The sequence below is a fragment of the Mytilus galloprovincialis genome, chromosome 7, assembly GCF_965363235.1.
Source record: "Mytilus galloprovincialis chromosome 7, xbMytGall1.hap1.1, whole genome shotgun sequence".
Lineage (NCBI taxonomy): Eukaryota > Metazoa > Mollusca > Bivalvia > Mytilida > Mytilidae > Mytilus > Mytilus galloprovincialis.
In genome coordinates, this window is record NC_134844.1 from 84,674,196 (window position 1) to 84,697,810 (window position 23,615).

Below are 23,615 nucleotides of genomic sequence, written 5' to 3' on the forward strand. Positions count from 1 at the left end.
TTAAATCTTCAGTTCTCATAATGTTATTATGTAACAAATTCATTTTTATTCAAATGAATAAATGTCTTTTATCTACTCGTATTTATATTTTAGGCATTAAGCTTAATGCCTGGACACATTTTTCAGGATTTAAGCTTAAATCCTAGGATTTAAGACTAATGCCTAACATCATTTAAGCAATAGACTTAATGCCTAGGCATTAGCTTTTTGCCTAGGATTTAAGCTTAATGCCTAATTTTACTTATTGCCGCTAACATATACATTTTAACTATTTTAAAACTGAATTTTCCGTTGGTTAAAAAATCGAATCAATATACAATTCGGAAATTTTCATATTTTTATACACACCCTATATTTTTAGTCAGCGTATTGTATAATAGTCAGTTTATATTTTCTAAAATAAATGCCATATTGTTTGTGGATAACTGAATTGGATTCTTCTAACGTTTTTCTGTGAATTTATTATTTTTGAAGGACAGCATGATTGAGATCAGCTGTTGTACTTTAAATGGCTTATATTATAGATACGTGAATTTATTTTGATCTATGTTATGGTAAGTTTAATAAATGAAAGTTAACTTTGTTTAGGTAAAGTTGAACAACGTAATAAACAAATATTGCATCACAACAAATGATCTTTATAGTTATCAATCTTTTTTTAAATGGAATATTTCGATGTTAAAGTTCCTTTGTGTAAGAATGCAGTTATGTTTAAATGTACAATGTGCTTGTTTCTTTTGAATCTTACTGAATTCTCCAATAGAACTAACATCTTGCCTTAAATGTGTACGAGAACTTCTCTATGTTCATTACTTTAGCAATATTTATCAAAAAGTAGTATTTTAATATTCAGCCCCATTTATTTATTTAGTCAGACGTCAGTCGCTACCTTGATAAACCCTATCTTTTGTTAAATTTGTCGGGTAATTTATGACAAAAAACGTTTGACGTCTTTAGCCGAACATTTTTTTTTTCATTTTTACACATTCAATTTACTGTGTGTTGGTTCATATTCTGGATGCCAGTCTTTGCTCCTTTGAAATAAATCTACATACCAAAAACTTTAAATACTAAACTCCTTCAAAGGGTATCTACACGTCTCAATCTTCAAAATCGCTTATCTAAAAATACTACCATCGCTAACGTTCTTAACAATAAAAATCGTGGTTACCCTTCTATTGATAAGTGCCATGCCAAAAAATGACTTTACACCAACAATGGGGTAAGGTCCACGTTTAATGGTCGCACATTTTCTTTAAATTTTGAAACTGATATTACTTGAAAAACAAACAGTATTATTTATTTCTCACATGAAACAAACCGGGATGCGGTATTCAGTACGTAGGTGAAACTGGACGATAGTTATCTAAACGCACACACGAACACCTGTGTCGTTTTATAAGACCCAATAAATTCAAAAGTATCATTTATCAACATCTTAAGAAGCACAATCATCCTTTTAAATATTTACCAGTTCAACCTTTAGAAGTAGTAAATAAGCAGCCTGGTGAATCCCATTCAAAGTTTGTACGATCACGGAAAATAATTGAATTAAATTGGATTAAAAAATTACAGACAGTATACCCTCTCAGTCTTAATGATAATGATAATGATAATGATCATTGGAATTGGCAATAAATCAAGAACCTATTCTGTTAACATTTTGGAGATAGTTTCTAAACCTGTTCGTAAAAATCGTTCTCATGGACGCAGAAAAAATCGCAATCAAAGAAAATTTCGGACCAACCATACAAATATTTCGGACCTAATTTCTATTTCAAAAAACAACGGCAGACATTATCTGTTAACCAAGCTTTGTTCTTTACCTATAAATAAATTAAATAAAATTTTAGAGGATTGCAACACAATTGCATATTACAGTCCTAGGTATGAAATTGTTCAAACTATAATGGCATATTGTTATTCTAAACTGTTTCAAAAAATTAACCGTCCTGAAGATCATAAAAAACATTTGATTAAAATAAAGTATGTCAATAAAGGTTTTGATTTTGTAAATATTGCCGGTATTTTTAACGACCATTCTGTTAAAGACCAAATTCCTGGATATTTTGATAATACTGAACTCCCTCTCATTTGTTATATTTACAAGAAATCTACCCGGAAATATGTGTTTAATTATAGCCAATTATGTAAAGATGTAAATATCAATGAAAATACACCTATGTCGTGTAATTGCAGAAATCAGAATACACAGGTGGCCCCAGTTCCCATGTCATAACAGGAGACCTTAACATCGTTCGCGACCGAGAGTTAAAATCATTCCTCAGTAAAGGACCTAAATATCGTCCCCCGTCAACTATTAACTGGAATGAGTGTCGTAATATCATCCACGACTCACTCCGTACCTACTGTTTGAAATGGGTAAAACAGGAAAAAACAGGACAAAAAATCTTTGGTCTTTTGTTTTATGTAGTAATGAAGATAGTTGATATTCGAATACAACATTTTAAAGAACATTTTACTCTTAACAACAACCATTAAAACCCTATTTCGCGTATCAAAAATAGACTAACAGAACTAGCAAAGGAATTTGTTTTTTGTCCAGTCTGATAAAGCTGCTAATAATATCATTATTGTTTGACGTAAATTTTATATAGAGGTTCTACAAAAGGAAATCACGAATTCACCAACTGTTTACATTACAACTGTCTTCATTTTCAGAAAACAACATCTGTAACAAACACAAACTTTTAGCTACTTCTTTACAAGCAGAACCAAATACAATAAAAGTCCAAACTATGTACTGGCTTCCGAAGCTACACAAAAAATCTTACAAATTTAGATTTATTTCATCCTCAAGACATTGTTCCACTACTAAATCGTCTGTTTTACTTACTAGTTCACTTGGTACAATAAAAAACCTGATAATAAATTGTTCATTCAGGCCTTTGAAAATAGTGGAATTAATTACTTTTGGAGGGTCAAAAACTCGTTGGAAGTAATTGATTAATTGCATGCATATATTGGTGATTTTGAATCTGTTCAAAGTTTTTCTACCCTATATACCACATTGTCTCATATTCTTATTAAGAAAACATTCACATCCCTGATTAACATGATTAACTGGGCATTTAAAAAGTCAGAATGCGAGTACATATGTTCAAACTCTTTTAGGTCATTTTTTAGAAGCAATAAACAAAAGAATTATGTCAATTGGAAATGCTTTGATACTATTTATGCGCATGAATTTTTACTTGATAACATTTTTGTTCGCTTTGTAGATTCCGTATATCATCAAGTTATTGGAATTCCAATGGGGACAAACTGTGCACCACTTATTGCGGACCTGTGTTTGTATTGTTATGAGTTACATTTATGACTAAAATTACCAAAAACCCATCAAAACAACATTTGATACAAAAATTTTTAAAACAATACTTTTAGATATTTGATGATATATTGGCTCTCAATAATGACGACTTCAGTATATATGCTGAAGAAATTTATCCTGTTGAACTTATTTTAAATAAAGCTAATACTGACAATGACCAATGCCCTTTCCTCGATCTTGATATTTATATCATTAACGTTAAGCTTAATACAAAAATTTATGACAAAAGAGATGATTTTTCATTTCCTATTGTTAATTATCCATTTTTAGATGGTGACGTTCCCTTGTCATCATCTTATGGTGTTTATATATCTCAACTTGTACGATTCGCTCGTCTATGTAACAACGTATTAGATTTTAGCGAGAGAAATTTATGTATGACTGAAAAATTATTACACCAGGGTTTTTGATATCACAAACTGGTCAAAACATTTACTAAATTTTATCACCGGTATAAGGAAAAAAATCGTAAATATAACTGAACATGCAGTTTAGGTATTTCACATCCAAATTGTTATGGGAAAATTCTTTATAAAGCACAAAATGTCAGCATTCTCCTCAGAAACTAACAAAACTTTTAAATAGACTTATTAAAAAGGGATATAATTATGATACTGTTGTCAGGTCATTAAAGATTGCATATTTTGGCTTTAATATTAATTCACTTATAGGGTCTTTACATCGGAACTAAATACATTAATTTCTAAAAAAAAACAGTTGTTGGCATGACACGGGTTATGTTCTTCTCATATATTTTATGATAGTATGATATTTAACCCCTAACGGGAGGGATTGTGCCTGATATTCATATGATGAAGACATAATCTTTCAATCAGTTTAATTGAGGTCTGGAGCTGGCATGTCAATAAACTGCTAGTAGTCTGTTGTTATTTATTTATTATTGTCATTTTATTTATTTTCTTTTGTTACATCTTTTGACATCGGACTCGGACTTCTCTTGAACTGAATTTTAATGTGCGTATTGTTATGCGTTTACTTTTCTACATTGGCAAGAGGTATAGGGGGAGAGTTGAGATCTCATAAACATGTTTAACCCCGCCGCAATTTTACGCCTGTCCCAAGTCAGGAGCCTCTGGTCTTTGTTAGTCTTGTATGATTTTTAAATTTTGTTTCTTGAGTATAATTCGGAGTGTACTTGTACTAGTATGCATATTTTTTAGAGTCCAGCTGAAGGACACCTATGGGTGCGGAATTCTCGCTACATTGAAGACCTATTTGTAGCCTTCGGCTGTTGTCTGCTCTATGGTCGGGTGGTTGTCGCTTTGACACATTCACCATTTCCTTTCTCAATTTTACTTCGTATATTAAGATGTAGATAAGTATAGTAGTAAAAGTTGTATACAGCCCCATAAACATATCTTATAACAATAGATATTTTTTCTGAGAATGCCATTCAATCACGTTAGGTAACTTTATCCAGAATCTTTCCGTATCCTTCTTCTTATGATCATTTTATTTCAACCATTCGAAATATATGCAGTGTCGTGGAACAGATGTTCATTAGAAGATATACAAAAATCATTTAGGAACTTTTGACATGATTGCTTGCGTTCCTTTATGCTTCTCAACTTCGTACATTATTTGAACTTTTGACTATTAAATTCTTTAAATCAAGCGTCATTAATTAGCCTTCTGTAGATGAATCTGCGTCTGGTGTACAAACTTATAAGTCTATCATCTTTGATGACCTGTTGGGGTCATCAACATATTGAAAGCAACAGATTAAACTTTTGCACATAGTGTTGAAAATCATTCTTTTGAAATCGAAAAAAAATATTCAACTTTTACAAATATAATTCCATCTGAAACTATACGACAAATTAGAGATGCACTTGGCTATAATTTTCATAAATCGCAAGTAACCTTTATATGTGTTTATTGTTCTTAATCAATAACTCTTTTTACCAATTTTATTTTTTCGCGTAATATTTTAAAAATTATGACTGACAATTTAACATCAGATACAATCAGTAACACAGGTATTAAAAGTCAAAATTAATGAAATTACCACTTAACTACTAACAGGATTTTTTACCATTTGATCCCGTTTCATTGTTACTTATTATCTTTTATTAACTGAAAGAACTACCTCCGGGAACTCATGTTTGTTGATGATACAAAAATGATATAATCCTATAACAGTCCATTCTGTAAAATATTGAAGGTCTGAGTCAGCAGTGTATTAAAGAATGGACTGAGGGAGGGGGCTTCACGAAATGTTATAGATTAGGACTGTTAAAGACTTACATTAATTTTACAGAATAGAGTGTTAGAGGCTATAAAGTTAAAATAAAACTTAAGTGTTAACAGTCTGAAGTGATCACTTATTATTATACTTCTCACTATTTCAGGAAAATATGTCATATATTAAAAGAAAAGAAACGTGACCAATGGCAACATAATCAAGAAAACAAACAAACAAAAAATGATCATGTTTAAGATATCTACCAAGGACACTTCAACCCGTGATAAACGAATATACAAAATTTAAGCCTGCTTTATACAGACAAATAAAAATGGCTTCGGCGTCCCTGTCAATAATAGAAGAAAATTATGTGAGAATGAGCCTGTTACTTACTGGGGTTTCTCCACGTGGAGTAAGAACTTTGTTTGATAGTGAATTTGCACCAAATTGCCTTGATGCCTCAATAAAGAAGGAGTATACCAAACTGAAAGACCTTCAATTGAAACACAGAATAAACCAGTCTCAGTGGAATCTATTGTTCCCAAGATTTCCAGGTTAGTAAAGAAAAAAAATATGACAAAAAATAGATTTAGGTTAATGTCAATGTGTGAAATGTTGACTAATATGTATGTGTTCATAGTTAATTTCATGGTATGAACTTTCATTTAATTTTGCAGGACATACAAGCGACTTTTACATTATAGATCCTACGTATTGTTTTAATATTGTTTTAAAATTCCCACACGTCCTGAACAAACGCAAATTATTTGCAACTGATCGCGAGGCAAACAACAACACATGCATCACTCTAAAAACATTTCATTTTACTTGAAAGACGAGAATACAAAAATCACAACAACACAATAACTCAATAACACCATGATGGAATGTACAAGTACCGAGCCACGTCAAATTGATATCGCCAAAAATAGGTATAACAGTGGAAGTGATAATTCAAAAAGACAAACAAACAATACATGAAGCGTGATTAAGAAGATAAACAATGTCAACTAAACGTCCATACCTAGAATTTATAATTTTAGACTATTTGTGAATTTTATATGGAATATCTAAGTTTTTGGTATCTTCGAATTAACTTTTACGGAAAAGAACGAGTGTACTTTGACATACGTCATTGTTTCGTTTATGTGAAGAAAATTTACGGCAAGGCAGTATTGGGATAAGTGACATTTTAATGTCCCAAAGTATTAGTATTGATTTTATTTTACAGCTCTCATCAGATAATTGAAATTTCTCAGTTTTCATATCATATGAATTCGATGTTTCATATTATCCAGATGTTCCGGATTCAAAAACGTTTGACGTTACTTTGATGATGACATTACTGAGAAATCTAACTCCTATGACTCCTCCAGCTGGTGGATATGATATTTTACCACCAACAATAGAGGTTACTCCAGGTGCCGATTTGGCAAGAATCAAGCATTACAGGAACTTCCTGTCTCATCTGGATGATGGAAAAATAGACATTGCATTCTTCCCTGTTGCTTGGACTGATATAGCTGGTGTTTGTAAAATTATTCGGTTGTCTTAAGATAATTTTAACATATTCTATAGCCTTAAAGAGCACTATGAAATATTTTGAACATCTGGTGTCGAAATTATTCTATTCTCTGAAGCGAATTAAGCAGAATGTGACCAAAAGAGGGACAAAAGTTAACAGAGTCAAACTCATAGATTGAAAGTAAACTGACAACGCCATCACTAAAAACGAAAAGGACAAACAGACAAATAATAGTACACAAGACACAACATAGAAAATTGAAGACTAAGCAACACGAACCCCACCAAAAACTTGACTTGATCTCATGTCACATTCATGATTTCGGAAGGAGAATGTAGTTACAATGTAAGGAAAAAGTAAAATCACAAAAATACTTAACATAGAGGAAAATCAATTCGGAAAGTCCATAATAACATGGAAAAATTAAATAACAAAACGCATCAAAAACAAATGGACAAAAACTGTCATATTCCTGACTTTGTACAGGAATTTTCAAATGTAAACAATGGTGGATTAAACCTGGTTCTATAACGCTAACCCTCTCTCTTTAATGACAGTCTCATCAAATTTCCTTTATATATACATTGATGTTAAATACATATCGCATATCACATGAGAAACGGTTATTCCATAACGGTCAATCAACTCGTGATGGCGTCCGTAAAAGTTACGAAGGGATGCTTTCACTTTTCCGAAAATATATATTTTAAGGATGTTTTCATATACTAAAATCATGATAATATTGATCAGAGGATTTATCACCTTGTTTACTTTCTTGATTTCGAAAATAAAAGTAATACTTTATCTGGCAAATAACATTGTCCAACCTATATTAGACTGTCAGTTTCTATATTTTCAGTGTAGTCATTTTTGTTTGAAGGTTTCAATTTCTTAATTATGTACAAAATCCTACAAAAATGCTACAAATGTTATCAAATAATTACATTAGTTGTATGTTTCATTATGATACTTTGTTCTGATTGTCTAACTGCAAATCATGTGTTTTTCCTTAAACAATTGCATTACTCAATAACACTTTTCATAACTTGATAACACGTGGTCCCACAATAAAGTGCACGGGTGAATTAAGTAAAATAATTGTAGTATCCGTGTTCTCATGATTATAGCTAAACAGTGTAATTATAAGTATTGAATGCTTCTATTTGTAACTTCATCATGTTCATAGGGTTGTAAAAGCGTTGACCGTGCGCCATTTTAAGAAAGAAGCGCTTCCGCGCTTCATACAAAATGTACTCCGGTGAACGCTTTTACACCCCAATGAAGTGACAAAAAGAAGCATTCAATTCTTCAACATCAATTCAGACTTGTACAATAAATGATTTTGTAATACACATAAACGAGGCTTTCGTCATGATGAAAGATCGACCGTAAAAGTCATGTTCATTGGCAGTCACCATACACTCTGTTGACTTGAACATATTTTATAGCCTTAAGGAACACTATGAAATATTTTCAGCTTCTAGTGTCGATAAAATTCATAAAATTCTCTGAAGCCAATTAATCAATAATAAACCCAGCTTTCGTCAGTTTGAAAGATTGACTGTCAAAGTTATTTCCATTGACAGTCATCATAAATGCTGCTGAAAATATAAAACAAATAAAAACAGCGTATGATAGCTTATTGATACCAAATTAAAGTTAAGTAGTATATATTTATTACATAAATCTGATTCACGATTTTTGTTCAGTCTTGATGAAGTTGCAGAGTGAAGATTTGGACTTAATGACGTTTGTGTCGACTTAGACTTCTTACGGTAGTACATCAACTAAAAGTGAACCAATAAAAATTAATTAATGATATACTGTGTGGCTGTTGAACGAATATTAGTTTAGGGTAAACTCAGAAATAAACCTCTGTCAAACCGAAAGATATGACTTACACGCATAGTCATTTTTATTGTTAAAAATTACGTCTATTACCGAATATTTGTTTTGTACAAATCTGAGTTAATATTTGACAACAAAGTAATATTGTTTTTGTAGGATTTTGTATTTTGATTTTATCCTTATGTATAAGATTTTATTATTTTACGTATGTATATTACATGTTCTGTTTAGTCTGATTTTGGTGGTATCAATTTGACGTGACTTTTTACTTATAGAACCCGTCATTTTGTTAATGTTCAATGATAATTAATGTTTTCTTGTCTTTCATTTTTGCTAATATGCTTTGTCTATATGTCTTTTTGTGTTTCTATGATACATATGACATGCTCTGTACTGATACATGATATACATCCTGTCATTGTGTTATTGTTCTATGAACATTTTTGTAATCTCGTCTGTCAGTTTTACTTATTTGCTTTGTCTATATGCCTTTTTGTGATTCTTTAATACGTACTTGTTTGTTTTAATAGTGATTAAAATTAAAACACAATATTAACTGCTGTACCTTTCTTTTTGACATTTTTGCCTATTATGTCAGTTTTTGTTCATAAATTCTTGTCAGCACAACGGACTTTTTGTGACTTTTTGCGACTGTCATACAAGTGAGAGGTTATGTCGCTATCAAACCAGGATTAATCAACATTTTTACTAAATGTCTGTATAAAGTAAGGAGTATGCCGGTTGTTCTCTATTCGTTTGATGCGTTTGAACTTTTCGATATTGTCATTTGTTTAGGGACTTGAATTTCCCTCGGAGTTCATTTTTTTTATTTTACATTTCTTTTCAACCTTTTTAATATCTACTGTGTTAATGATACCCTCGAGTACTTACGGTTAACCAGAAATTGATTCGACTCGGTGTTAGTAAATTAAAAGCAACCCGTTACAGTTCCAATGAGCTTTTACTGATACAATTTCATCAAAACGATAAATCCTGAAAATTTATTTTCAACGCAAGGGATTTAAACTTACATAGAAATATTAAGACTGCAGTCCATCAGTAGTCTATAGATATATAAGATGTGGTATAAGTGTCAATGAGACAACTCTCCATTCAAGTAACAATTTATAAAAGTAAACGCTTATAGGTCAAGTAACGGCCTTCAACACGGAGCCTTGGCTCACACCGAACAGCATGCTATAAAGAATCCCAAAAATTATTAGTGTAAAACAATTCAAACGGTCTAATCTTTATTAAAACGAGAAACGAGAAACACGTATGGAATACATAAACAGACGACAACCCCTATACATCAGATTAGTCTACCTTGTGTAAATCCCGTGTTTCCAGAAAGCTGTTTGAAATTCAACAAGAAGTCAAAAAAATTAAATATGTCAGATGATATCATCAGGACTACCGGTTGATCACCAACGGTATCGACCCAATGCTACACAATAAATGTTATTTGATTCTGGTCACTTTTGCAGGTATAAGGTATATACATTGTAACAATAGTTTTCTGGGATATATGGTTTTCTTATTATCTTTTATCTACATGTATTGATTCCGTATTGAATGCACCAATACGCTGACCGATGAAAATAACCAGATTATTTAAGATGTACAGTGTATTATTTTTTTATACTTGCTTTTAATTATTTTTTCATATCTAAAAATGTAAGCGTCTTTTACAATCTTGGATACTATCATATCTATTGCAGGCCATAAATAGACTAGGAGGACAAATACTGAAAGAGGAATGTGATCAATTGAGAATAAAACCCCTTGATCAGACAAATAAAGAAATAATGATGGACATCAAGCGTTCCAATGATGAAATAAAAGAATTAAAAGAATCATTGGAAAATTTGAAGTCGTCCCATAATGAAATGAAGAAATCTCACGAAGAAGTAAAAAAATCTTATGTTTTGCTAGAACAAAAAGTTGCGACTATTCAGCAGGATGCAATTGCGGGGAATGTTAGAGGTAAACATTTGCGAATAACGCTGTCAAGATAGATAATTGTGTATCGTTGAAATGATTGGATAATATTTAGCACGTAAATCTACAGATTAACACTTAGATTTTTGTTTCTAGTGGTCCGTGAATTTCAGGAGTAAAAAATATCAACAAGAACACAAAAATATAACGAAAAACATTTAGGTGTAGTATCATTTCACATTGATGCAATTGAGAAAAGAATTGTAAATTAAGATTTATACGTATAAGTTATATATAACAACTTGAATTGTCATGATCAGTTTTAAACTATAAGGTACAACCTTGTCAAGAATCCTTTTTTCTAAATTTATAATTTGTTTTGTAGCACAATTCAGCAAAGTTCTAGAACAATGAAAATACAAGGGTAAAAAGTTCGAAAGTACACAGGCTCCTTATAATGTATTGAAACTTTTACAGGAGAATAGTTCTGTAACCATAACTGCTAGTTCTATAGAAGGGGAAACAATCACTTTTCAACATGTGGCTTGTCAAATGCATACAGATGGGTACAATATTCTGTTAGTAAAAGATCCAGGTGACATTGTAAAACATTACAATCCTAATCAGAAAACTTTGTTTGTGATTGATGTTTCAAACCAGACTGAAATAAACTTTCGGGACCCAGTTTTTTATCGTATAAGAGACATTTTTGAAGATAAACAAACACAACTTATTGTAGTATGTAGAAAACAAGTAAACCAAGATAACACTTTTTTACTCATTATTAATTTTATTTCATCTGTGTATAATTTGTTGTCAATTAATATGTGATTTACAAAAACTGAAAAGCAATCAATAGCTGAAGTGTACGCCGAAACAAAAGTTACTGAGTTATCCATTTATTATGGTTTGTACGATTGTTTTTCACTATTATGTAAATTGTATTATGAAAATCCTAAACATGATATTAAACATTTTGTCCAGCATCCATATTGGGTTTATGAAGAACAAATTGATCAGTTTTAAACGAAAGGATGTTTTGGTAAATACTGTGCCTTGGTTTTATATGTCATCTTTAATAACAAGCTGAACAAAGATATTTTAACGAAAGAGATTGATGGATAAACTAAAACTGTCGTAAAGACAATCTCGAACAGTCAACGCTGTTTATGGCTTGTGATCAAATAATCAACGCTGTTTATGGCTTGTGATCATACAGATATAGCTAAAATGTTGCTAGACAGAGAACAAATTATAAACAAAATATGACTCAACAGGTTATAAATCGCCCGTAATTATGACATGCATACATGGGCATTTAGAGATATTAATGGCGATGTTTAGCTACATTTGTTACACGTGATTAGTATGGAATAATGGAAACAATAGTTTACCGTTGCTGAAAAGTAATTATTCGAGGAAGCAAAAAAAAATCAGGATAGCATACACCGAGAGAAACACATCAAAATTAAAAGATACAACAGAAGAACAGAAACACAGAACAAACACACATAGCAACGGATTTAGGTAAACAATCGCTATAGGCCTGACTTGTTACGGGACATTTAAAGAAAAATCATCAGTTTACAGCTCTTTGCATAATTTTTTAAACAATAATTTCCTATGAAAGCTCATTTTTTTATTAATCTAAAGGGCCACAATTTTTATTTCCATTAGTTAGAATTATTTTCTATGTGTGTTGAAATATATTTAGTAAGGTTTTAATTTTTGGTTTATGAACTTTAAATATCTTTTAAATTTTAAGGGCTTTGTTCTCCTATTTATTTGTATTGTAGTCCTGTAATATTATGTTGTCTTTTTAATGTTATATTTAACATTGCCATTAAAGTGCGAGGTTTTGCATGCCACAAAACCAGGTTCAACCCATCATTTGTTTCTTTAAAATGTCCTGTACCAGTCATATATGACCATTGTTATAATATAGTTCTTTTCTGTGTGTGTTACATTTTAACATTGTGTTTCCATTGTGTCGTTTTTTTCTCTTATAATTGAGTGTGAATTCACATTACTATAAGACGTGTCACGGTACTTTTCTATCCGAAATTCATATATTTGGTTTTCATGTTATATTTGTTATTCCCATTTCTACTCTCAAAGGAGTAGGTCCAGTAAGACCACTTTTTGGCCCCAAAATATAGCAGTTTTTAAAAAATTGTTAAAATGTAAACTTTTAGTTATTTATTGGACAGTGAAATGCTTCTTCTACTTAAATATGGGCTGTTTTTGACGATACAATGCGCATATATCGGGTACTAGCACCATTAAGTTGTGCTAAATTACTGAAATCTTCAAAATTCTTCCGTTTTAGTTAAATTTTAGACGTTTTTCGTGTAAAACGAAAGTGGCCGCATTCGTGTTCATCCTTATTATTGAAATGTAAGTTGTATTTTATGATAATACATAACATATATAAAGGTTGAAGATGAACACGGATGCGGCCACTTTCATTTTTGACAAAAACCATCTAAAAAGTGAAGAATTTTTGCAAATTTGATAGATTTTTCATGTTAAAGCTTGAATCGAAGCGTTTTTCATGGCTTAATCAGTTGAAATCTTTCACAAAAACTAATTAAATCAATTGAAATAGACACTTAAGTGTTTTAAAAGTGTCTAAAATCTTTCGTCAGATGAACTTGAAATTTGAGGCCAAAATCGGCCCTTACCGGACCTACTCCTTTATTAACATTGGATGATGAAAAAAATTACAGAAAATGTTCGAATAGGAATATGATGGAACATTTCATCAACATATGAAAATCTTGATTTTGCCGATGATCTGACTCTATCACATACCCACTACGATATAAAAGAGATAACAAACCGTCTTAATAATTTTGCCAGTCAAGTTGGACTAAACATCATGACCCTTAACATCAATTACCTAACTTCTAGCCTTATAGATAGATAATTTAGATGTTCTTATCACAAAAGCATAACCATACATAAGAAGTACAAAAAGGAACAATGGAGGTGTAGGAAATGGCATCATGGACAGAATAAACAATGCCAAAAATATTTTTAGATCACTAAACAATGTATGGAAATTATAAACTGTACCAGAGTTGTGTATTATATACTATGTAATGCTGAAATCGAACAAAACACTGTAGAAGAATCCTGCGCAATTTTTTGTCAAACAAAATATCTCATGAACCCTTCTAAGACTGTAATCAAGATAGGTACAATTTTATTGAGAAGGCGTTGGACATATGATAAGAAGAGATATGAATTACATCAATAGAATACAATTACATTTGACTCCAGAAGGAAGGCGTAGGCGAGAAAGACAAACAAATAATTGAAACGTATTGTTGAAGAAGAATTAAAAATAAACTCATCATAGATACCAGGACTAAATTTTGTATATAAGCCAGACGCGCGTTTGTCTACAAAAGACTCAACAGTGACGCTCGAATTCAACAAAAGTTAAAAAGGCCAAATAAAGTACGAAGTTAAAGAGCATTGAGGACCAAAATTCCTAAACGTATTGCTAAATACAGCTAAGGTAATCTATGCCTGAGGTAGAAAAACCTTAGCATTTCAAAATTAAAAAAAAAAAAAAAAAAAGAAGACCATAAATAACACATGGATCAGTTGAAGAGATGGCAAAAGAGAGACAATGGAATCCTTTGTTCCTGTCCTTCATCACATTAGCATGCCGGGTAGTAAGTATGTTTCGAATCAAATCCTTGGGTCTGTAAAGAGTATACAAGTTATCATTTATTAAATTCACGACATCTGAACGTTTGGACGGTATTGCTGTTTTTATCTGTGTACAAATGTAATGAAATTTTGAAGTCTTAGTAGAGCTCTTTGTGTAGAATGGGGCAATGGCGATTTGATTTTTAAATCACATAATTTAATCCGGAAGTTAATTTTGATATTTTGGCATTCGAACTTTAACTGTGATATTAACCAAGGATTTATTTCCAGGAATGAAATACCAAGACGCATAGTCAGTAACCAATATCCCGGAATTCTAAGTGCGTGTAATCTAAATGTATTCCAAAAGAGGATGATTTAATGCTTTATTGACTCTCCAAAAAGCCTCATGACAATGCGTGTTCGGCAAGTAACAAAAATCAATTGATTACAAGTTGGAATACTAATGTACACTTTATTTCTCAATATCGTTGAAGGATTTTATGAAGTTCATTAATTCCTGCGCTCACATTATGAAATGCAAAATATATTTACAAGCAAAATTGGTTCATAAGCAGGTCGATTTATCAAATTTTAAAATACCTTTTTTTACCTATTACTAGTATGTCTGTTTAATTTTTTCACACATTGTTGACAATATAATAGAATTTGGTGTGACTATCATACCAGTGAGATGTTTGGCTAGCTACAAATCCAAAATTAAGATACCATAGTCTATTTAAGAAAATGCATGTTCAAAGTCAGGAATAAGTCCGTTTGATGTGTAACAATTTTTCATGTTGTCATTTGTCATTTGATTAGGGACTTTCCGTTTTAAATTTTCATCTGGTTGTATAGCTAACTAAATCTTCCACTTGTATGACAGTTAGATAGCCATCATGACGTGAAGAAGGAATCTTATTTACCTTAAAAGTAAAAAAAAATATGGGGCCTTTTTGAGGACCATATCTGAAGCAACTGCCCCTGAAATGTATTTTTTACAAATTATCGGAGTTTTTGCCAGTTATCTTTACAAAATTCTATATTTAATGTCATATTCAGATATTTCTTTTAAGATATAATGGGTTCATTGATTCGATGACATTTAATCTCAAGAACATGTAAACAATCGCATCTGCCCTCTTTTCGCTTATCATCAATCGAGGTCATGTCAAGTAAACTTTCGTCCTTGGAATTTTATTAATCTACAGGTAGGAAAATTGAATTACAACAATATGGTAAGGAACTATTTTATTAGGTTTTCTACTCTTTAAAATCGTATTCTTATATTCCTATCTTTATGTAACGTCTTCTTTCCTTTTATCCACTTCTTATATTAATACCTTAGGAGATATGTCAGTTTATTTCAAAAATCATATCTTTCGTCTCTCTTTTCCAACAATTTGAAATAGGAATAACTAAATCTTAATATATTTTTTCAAAGTCGGGAATCTCATCGGTGCTTTTCGTTGCTTTATCATGACCTTGGAATATATTTTATAAATATGTATGTAAACAAGACCGATAAAGCCATGCTTCATTTAATATACAAATATGCAATCAAAATTTAAAAAAAAATGTAAAGAGAAATATCTATCAACTCTTCATGATGAATATTTGTTCTTTTTTTGGATAATTACAAATTATCAAATGGTATTGTCTTTGTATATTGATCGTACTAATATGTCATACGAGTAGTCTTGTGTAACAATAAGAATAAATTCCTGTGTCACTGATGATGCTTTTGTAGACAAAACGCGCGTCTGACGTAAATATGAAATTTCAATCCTGGTATCTATGATGAGTTAATTAATCACTCACAAAAATTTATCATTTGACAAGGATGAGATTTTTGCGAATTACAAGTCCGGGATGGCTTCAATGATCACTATATTGAACAGCAAATATTAGGACTTATTGTTTGTATTATATTCTTGAGTTTCACAAAGTTCACAAAAAGAAACCCGGTACATTGCGGTCTCATCTGCACGTTCTACAAAAGATGTTTCCATTAGATTTTTTCCGTACCGTGAAACTGTTTTTTCGCGTAGAGGTATGAATCATAGGTCAATTCTAAAAAATACTATAGATAACTTCCAGAAACATATTATTTTCAATCAATCTCTGAAATTGATACTATCAAAACTTTTGAATTTTCAACCCAATATACCACAATTCCTTATAGGAAATTGACAAATTGTGTAAAAGAAATGATCTACAGTGCTTTTCATTATAAAAATGGCAGTATACGCTATGAATTTTAATAATTTTGGATACCATACGGCATTATTCGTTAAGAGTGAACAAAAAGGTACAAAAACTACGAATACTAATAAGTGATCAGTAGAGGATCAAGGAAGGCAAATCCTTTAATTTCACATTTAAGTGTATTGAATTTTCTTTTTTCTTTCTTTTCATTAACAATCCAAATTTTTCTGATTGAGTTATTTTGATATATATTTTCTATTACTAGAATTAAAAACACAAAAACCAGACGCGGCTTTTCTCCCTGATTTTAGACTATACCTCAAATATGGATAACCAATAAGCTTAGTATCAGAAACAGTGACAAACAAGACGTTTTTGTTTTGTTTTAAATTATCACTTTCCCCCAGATTAAAAGCGAAATATCAACTTCACTTGCATATTTACGCTTTCCAACTTATTCGGTTTTTAAAAGCTTACAGCTGCTACTTAGGTTTATAAAACGTCACCAGTGTCAGAGCAGAATGTAAACGAACTAGGAATATGACAGAGAACGCCTCGTCTTAAAACAAGTTTGAATATACGTATATACATTTACCTTGTTGATAAATATTCTTTATCAATTTCACAAATGATACATAATGGTCCTTATATTCTAGTAGCTTGCGTTACTTATTATCTAATTGCATGTTATAGTGTTCTTGGTCGTCTTTGTAAATTATTAACCTTAACTGTTCAGTCCAGAATAGATAATATCCTTTTGGCGTGGGTGTGCATCCTGCCATTATAATGTTGTGCTGTTGTCATTTGTTTGTATTCAAATTCATGGCTTTCATTTTTGCTGATGTTTTTTGTCTATATTGCATTTAGTTTTTCTTATTTTACATATTTTGTTTGTTATCATTCTGATTAAGATTATAACACAATGTTGCATCCTTAACTTTTATATTTATTATGTCTGTTTGTTGTGTTCTTACTTTTTCTTAATATCGTGCAATTTGATGCAATTGCATATAAGCTAAATATTTAGCTAGCTATAATCCAGATTTTATCCACCATGAAAAAGTATCTGTAATACACCGGGAATGTGACAGCAGCTCCTTCCATTCGTTTGAAGTGTTTGAGCTTTTGATTTTGCTAAAGGATTAACCAATTTGAATTTTACTTGGAATTCGATATTCGATCGAATTTTTCTTGATTGTACCATTGAGCAAACATTTATCCAATCTTTGCTTAAATGACTGCAGCACAATTTACCATGACCCAATATTTCGAATTATATTCAAAACTAGTATTATCTAAAATCTTGAATACTCCACTTGTAATTATTGTTTTTATAACGAGTGAAAATGGGATATCGCATGATATCAACTCGAGTTGGTTATTTTCTATATAATAATAAACAAGCCTTCTTAAATAAAGTAACGAGAGTTGATATTCAGCGATATCCGAGTTGTTGAACCTATTCATCTTATGTGAACACTTTCAATGTGTTGATTTGAATTCTGCGAAATGTTTGATCTAGTCTTTAGCAAATTTCAGTTTGACGTCATATGTCCTTATCTTGTATCAAACTCTAACATCAGAAATTTTTAAAAGACTTTTTGTACATGTCTGATTAATTTGCCAAAAAGCGAATGTAGAGAATATTTCATGGTGTGGCTTTAAAAATGGAACACTATTGAATTTACTTTAATTTGTAAAAAGTGTTTTAGTTTGTTGCACGATCGTCTTATTCTATAAAAAATCAGGATTTGTTGCTTAAAATCATATGAAGGTAGCACTGCTTGTTTTTTTTTGTACATAGCCTTTATGTCGTAATTATATGGAAATGTTGTATTTGTTTTATTTGTGTATATCTCTTTCATATTCATTTGATAAAATTTACTGTTTGCAAAAGCATGAATTGTTCTATATAATAAGAATGTTCTTACCCTGGGCATAAAAACAATGCCGTATTTGGCGAAACCTTTTTAACTTTTGATCTTCAGTGCTGTACACCTTTGTACTTTTTTTCACTTTCGATCTTCTATATCTGGGCGTCACTGGTGAGTCTTGTGTGGACAAAGCGCGTTTTTGGCGTATTGAATTTTAAACCTGATGCTTTTTGTTATCTATTAATCATGTTTTTCTTTGTCTAATATGTTCTCCTATTTATTTGTATTGTAGTCCTGTAATATTATGTTGTCATTTCAATGTTATATTTAACTTTGCCATTAAAGTGCGAGGTTTGGCTTGCCATAAAACCAGGTTCAACCCACCACTTTTATTCCCCTTTAAAAGTGTCCTGTACCAAGTCAGGAAGATGGCCATTGTTATATTATTGTTATATTATTGTTCGTTTCTGTGTGTGTTGCATTTTAACGTTGAGTCGTTTGTGTTTTCTCTTATTTTTGAGATAAGACGTGGCACGGTACTTGTCTATCCCAAATTCATGTATTTGGTTTTCATGTTATATTTGTTATTCTCGTGGTGTTTTGTCTGATGCTTGGTCCGTTTCTGTGTTGTGTAGTTGTTTTCCTCTTGTATTTAATGCGTTTCCCTCGGTTTTGGTTGGTTACCCCGATGTTGGGTTTTTGTCCATGGATTTATGAGTTTTGAACAGCGGTATACTACTGTTGCCTTTTTTTTTTATCAAGTATAGAAACAAAATTTCATAGACAAGATTCGCTAATTCACAATTACAGTTAACACCATTAGCTGATTATTTTAAGTTATAATACGACGGGTACCACATGTGGAGCAGGATCCGTTTACACTTAAGAAGCATATAAGATCACCTCGGTTTTTTGTGGGGTTCGTGTTTTTTAGTCTTTATTTTTCTATGTTGTGTTTGGTGTCCTTTTTGTTTGTTTGTCTGTTTCTTTTTCAGCAATGGCGTTGTCCGTTTATTTTCGATTTATGAGTTTGAATGTCCCTCTGGTATCTTTCGACCCTCATTAAAGAAAAGTGACTATGCTCACTAGTCACACAATATGCATAAAGGTCAAGGTGCGATAATGCCTGCTTTTGCCCTCCCCCTATTTTCTTATTTTTCAAATTCTATTTTGGAAAGCTACTTATTATGTGAAAATATTCCCTTGGATGAAATGAAACAAAAATAGGCCTTGTCATACCTTGTCCTTTTACATGTTCATCATTTACATAGTAATGACAAGAAAGAACTAAAAGACATTTGTGAGATTTAGCGTTTGGAATACATGTAATGTTTGTGAACATTGAATCGATCTTTTCGGAGATTTAACTGTTAATGTGTTAATGGAAACGTAATCTTTTATATCAGTTAGCTTACAGTTCATGTTTTAATGATACACGTAAAACAGCTATCCATTTTGTTCTCATATGCAATTTACTTAATTTTTGTCCTCAGACTTAAAATTAAAAAGGATGTTTGAAATTATTTCAGACATAGTTTTGTTTGTGAAATGAAGTGATGTTTTCGACTTTGATAAGATAAGTTTCTTTTAAATTTCTTTTTTGTTGGTATATACCGGTACTTGAAAACAAAAACAGATCTTGAGATATACAGTAGTAAAGTACACAATACTTCAGATATACGGTACACTATTTAATGATTTCTTACATTTCAGGTTCTGGGATTTGGTATAATACACGAATCTTTCTGAGAGGCAATATTGCGTTGATATAAAATAACTTAAATGGCAGAGGCGTACCTGTCAACTGATGAAGAAAACTATGTGAGAATGAGTTTGATAATCACTGGGGTTTCCCCACGTGGTGTAAGAGCTTTGTTTGATAGTGAATTTGCACCAATATGCCTGGGTGCCTCAATAAAAAAAGAGTATACCAAACTGAAAGAACTTAAATCAAAGCACATAATAAACCAGTCTCAATGGAATCTCCTGTTTCCAAAATATCCAGGTAAGTTTTTATTCTGCTCAATCAAACCACCTATTACCAAAACATCCTTTTAAGAAAAGAGATGTGTTTGAATAAATGGATACACGTGTAAAACATCACAAGAACAACAAACTATCTACATAAATAATAAAAACCTTTATACTATGCAGATTATTCGTGATAAAGTAGATGAAAAGTCACGATTTTTTTCTCGCAAAAAAACACAGATTGCTCATCTTCGTCAAAATCAAACATGCAAGTTATATTGTTTGTTTCACAAAACAGCCTCTTAAAGTCATTTCATGATATGCAGGATAAAGATACATATACTGAAGGTATGCATATTGTTCGAATCTAGATTTTCAATAGATCTCTTCTACAAATGACAGGCTGTAAAAATCTTGGATTAACTATTCATGGACTTTCTTACTAACACCTCGAACAGGTGTGTCTAACTAGAAATGTATAGAAAGCTCACAGTTTTTTTTTATACAAAACGTTGCTTTTTGTCATAATTGTGATTTCTTGTTATTGCTGACACATGACAATATGCTGAAAATAGTTATATGTATACCATATCTGTTTAAAGGGGAATAATCCTTACATAAATTGATTGTCTCCCATATTACTTTCTATTCCATATGCATGCAATAACTGTTCAGTGTTCTATTGTCATGTATTTCATTTTATTATTTCATTGTTATAACAAATCATTGTAATCATTGTATGAAATTTAAAACCCGCAAGGGTCCGTAATTGGATTAATAAAGTATTCTTATTCTTATTCTTATTCTTATACCCAAGTGACGAAAACTTCAATAGTTTGCATTTGATTCTAATGTTTAAAAGTCACTTTTAATCTAATACAGACAATGTTCTCTCATCAGTGTGCTATTCATCATAAATAACTTAACTGGTTGATTTAAGTTACATTCATGATTTCACCCCTTGAAGAATTTGTGTCATGAAGAAAATGCAAAAAACTAAATTAATCCGAGAACATTGATGATGATGGTGTTTCAATGGGCATCCTGATTTCTATTGTAAGGCATAAATGTGAAAGGTCAATTATCCCTTTTATTGTTGGTCGGGTGTTCCGATAGGTTGCACCTAGGCACAAAAATGCGCATCTTGATTTCAGAAAAGTGTGATAAAAGATACCTATAATGCTATGGGTTATGGCAAAAATACATAGAAAATACTCTTTTGCCATCTTCCTGATTAAAATCCAATTTTAACAAATATATCCCTCTGGGGAGAGATGCTTTTATTACCATGTAGATGGGTTGTTCCCAACCTGTGTAACGTTGAATTTATAGAATTAAAAAATATGTACATGTAAGTATGAGTAAATAGAGTTAAGAGTCTAGAAATTCGTCATGGTTTTTATTACATTTATCATGGTGCAGATCCAAATTAATACATGTTTGTGACACCTAAATATTGATAGTTTGTTTGAAGGCGTTTGAGATAGTTTAAGTAAAACAATTAACTAATCGAATGAAGAGACAAACAGGCTTTTGACCAAATGTGGTGGGCGTAAACTGACAAAGCGCATATTTATATATTTTCGTACCGCGAGTAACGTATTGCAAGGGTCAATGGAAATTTCGGGCCTCCTTCCTTCCGTACATCCGTCCGGTCTCACGTGTACAACTCTTGCCAAAATATTTTTCTGAAACTTATATCACGGTTTTTGGTAATAGTTTGGGCTAAGTCGAAAATAATCATTTATTTTCAAAAGAGTTTTGCCTATAGGAAACACAAGTAATATTGAAAATTGCATTCTTAGCACCCTCAGCATGTAATACAATTTTTGCCAGTATTGATGAAACTTACATCATATAAGCTGCAGATCAATCAGACATTCTTTAGATACGACATGTCTTCAAAAAAATTATACAGTAGAAAAATAATTGGAGCGGAAGGGGAATATTTTATGTTTACTTATTAGGTTTAATTTACATAGATACATCTCTAAATAGGAGGTCGATTATTCATATGTAAAACATATGGTTAGTCGACCGGATAGTTGTAAACGTCTCTCATCTGTCCATCTTCCTGTAAGCATATTATTGAGAGAAAGAAAAACGATTAATCTATACACAATAACCGTTTTAGTTCTGATTTTTCATACATCGATTTACAAGTACACCAATTAGAACTATAACGGAAGGAAATGTAGGTTTTACGCCAATATGACAGCAACCAAACGAGAAGAACAAAGTATAAGGACATAAAAAAGTATAGTTTTCAACAATAGATAGGTGTCTACAGAATATGTTAATTTTAAATCGTCACTAATTAGGTCTTTCCACTTTTCTGTCGAAAGACCTATTGTGTTTCTTCTGATTATCTTTTTTTTTTCTTCCGCCTAATTTTGTTCTTGCGATAAATATTTGTTTTGCAATATGTCGCTTAGATATTTGGTATATGATAACGAACAGTTCATGCGCTTTTGAAATTTACCCTGCGTCACCGAATACTTTTCTTTGTAGGAGTTATCTCCCCAAACACTGTTTTCCTTGTGTCCAATACTCCTTCGCAACCGTAAAAGATTACGACAAATTTATTTTACAAAATTGCTCGTTATGTCCATCCATGATTTGTCCTATTTTGACCGAAGCGATATGAACGCTCCATATGAGAGTTATTTCCCCTTATGAATTTGATATAAGTGATATGCATTTCTATCTTGTAAACTATAAATGATAAAGACTTAGGATCTTTTGATTTGAGGTCCTTGGTCCAAATGAATAAAATTAGGTCAAGGTCAAAGGTCAAGGTCATATTCTAATTTTGAATTTGGCTTATTTCCAATCATTTCCAGAAACCGTATAAAATATTGACATATTATTTTTTCTAAATTGTTAGTTGCAACATGTCGTAACTCGTAATTTTTTATTGGAAGGGTACGTTGAACGTAAATGTGAGTTTTCTCCCCTTTTGTATTCAAAAATATGCGTATGAATGGTAATATAACTGATTAACCAAATATAATTAAGACCTATGGT

The 23,615-nt window shown here is 31.4% G+C and overlaps 1 protein-coding gene across 1 annotated transcript in view; it reads left to right on the top strand.

Annotated features, from left to right (window-relative positions):
* Window positions 1-382: 382 nt before the first annotated feature.
* The window catches only part of LOC143084294 (uncharacterized), a 33,943-nt gene continuing 10,710 nt past the window's right edge, over window positions 383-23,615 (top strand). Inside the window, exons 1-4 of the mRNA XM_076260705.1 lie at window positions 383-554; window positions 5,725-6,112; window positions 6,857-7,086; window positions 10,653-10,917. Of these exons, the coding sequence (XP_076116820.1) occupies window positions 5,890-6,112; window positions 6,857-7,086; window positions 10,653-10,917 (718 nt within the window). The 5' untranslated portion in view covers window positions 383-554; window positions 5,725-5,889. The remainder of the gene's footprint in view (window positions 555-5,724; window positions 6,113-6,856; window positions 7,087-10,652; window positions 10,918-23,615) is intronic.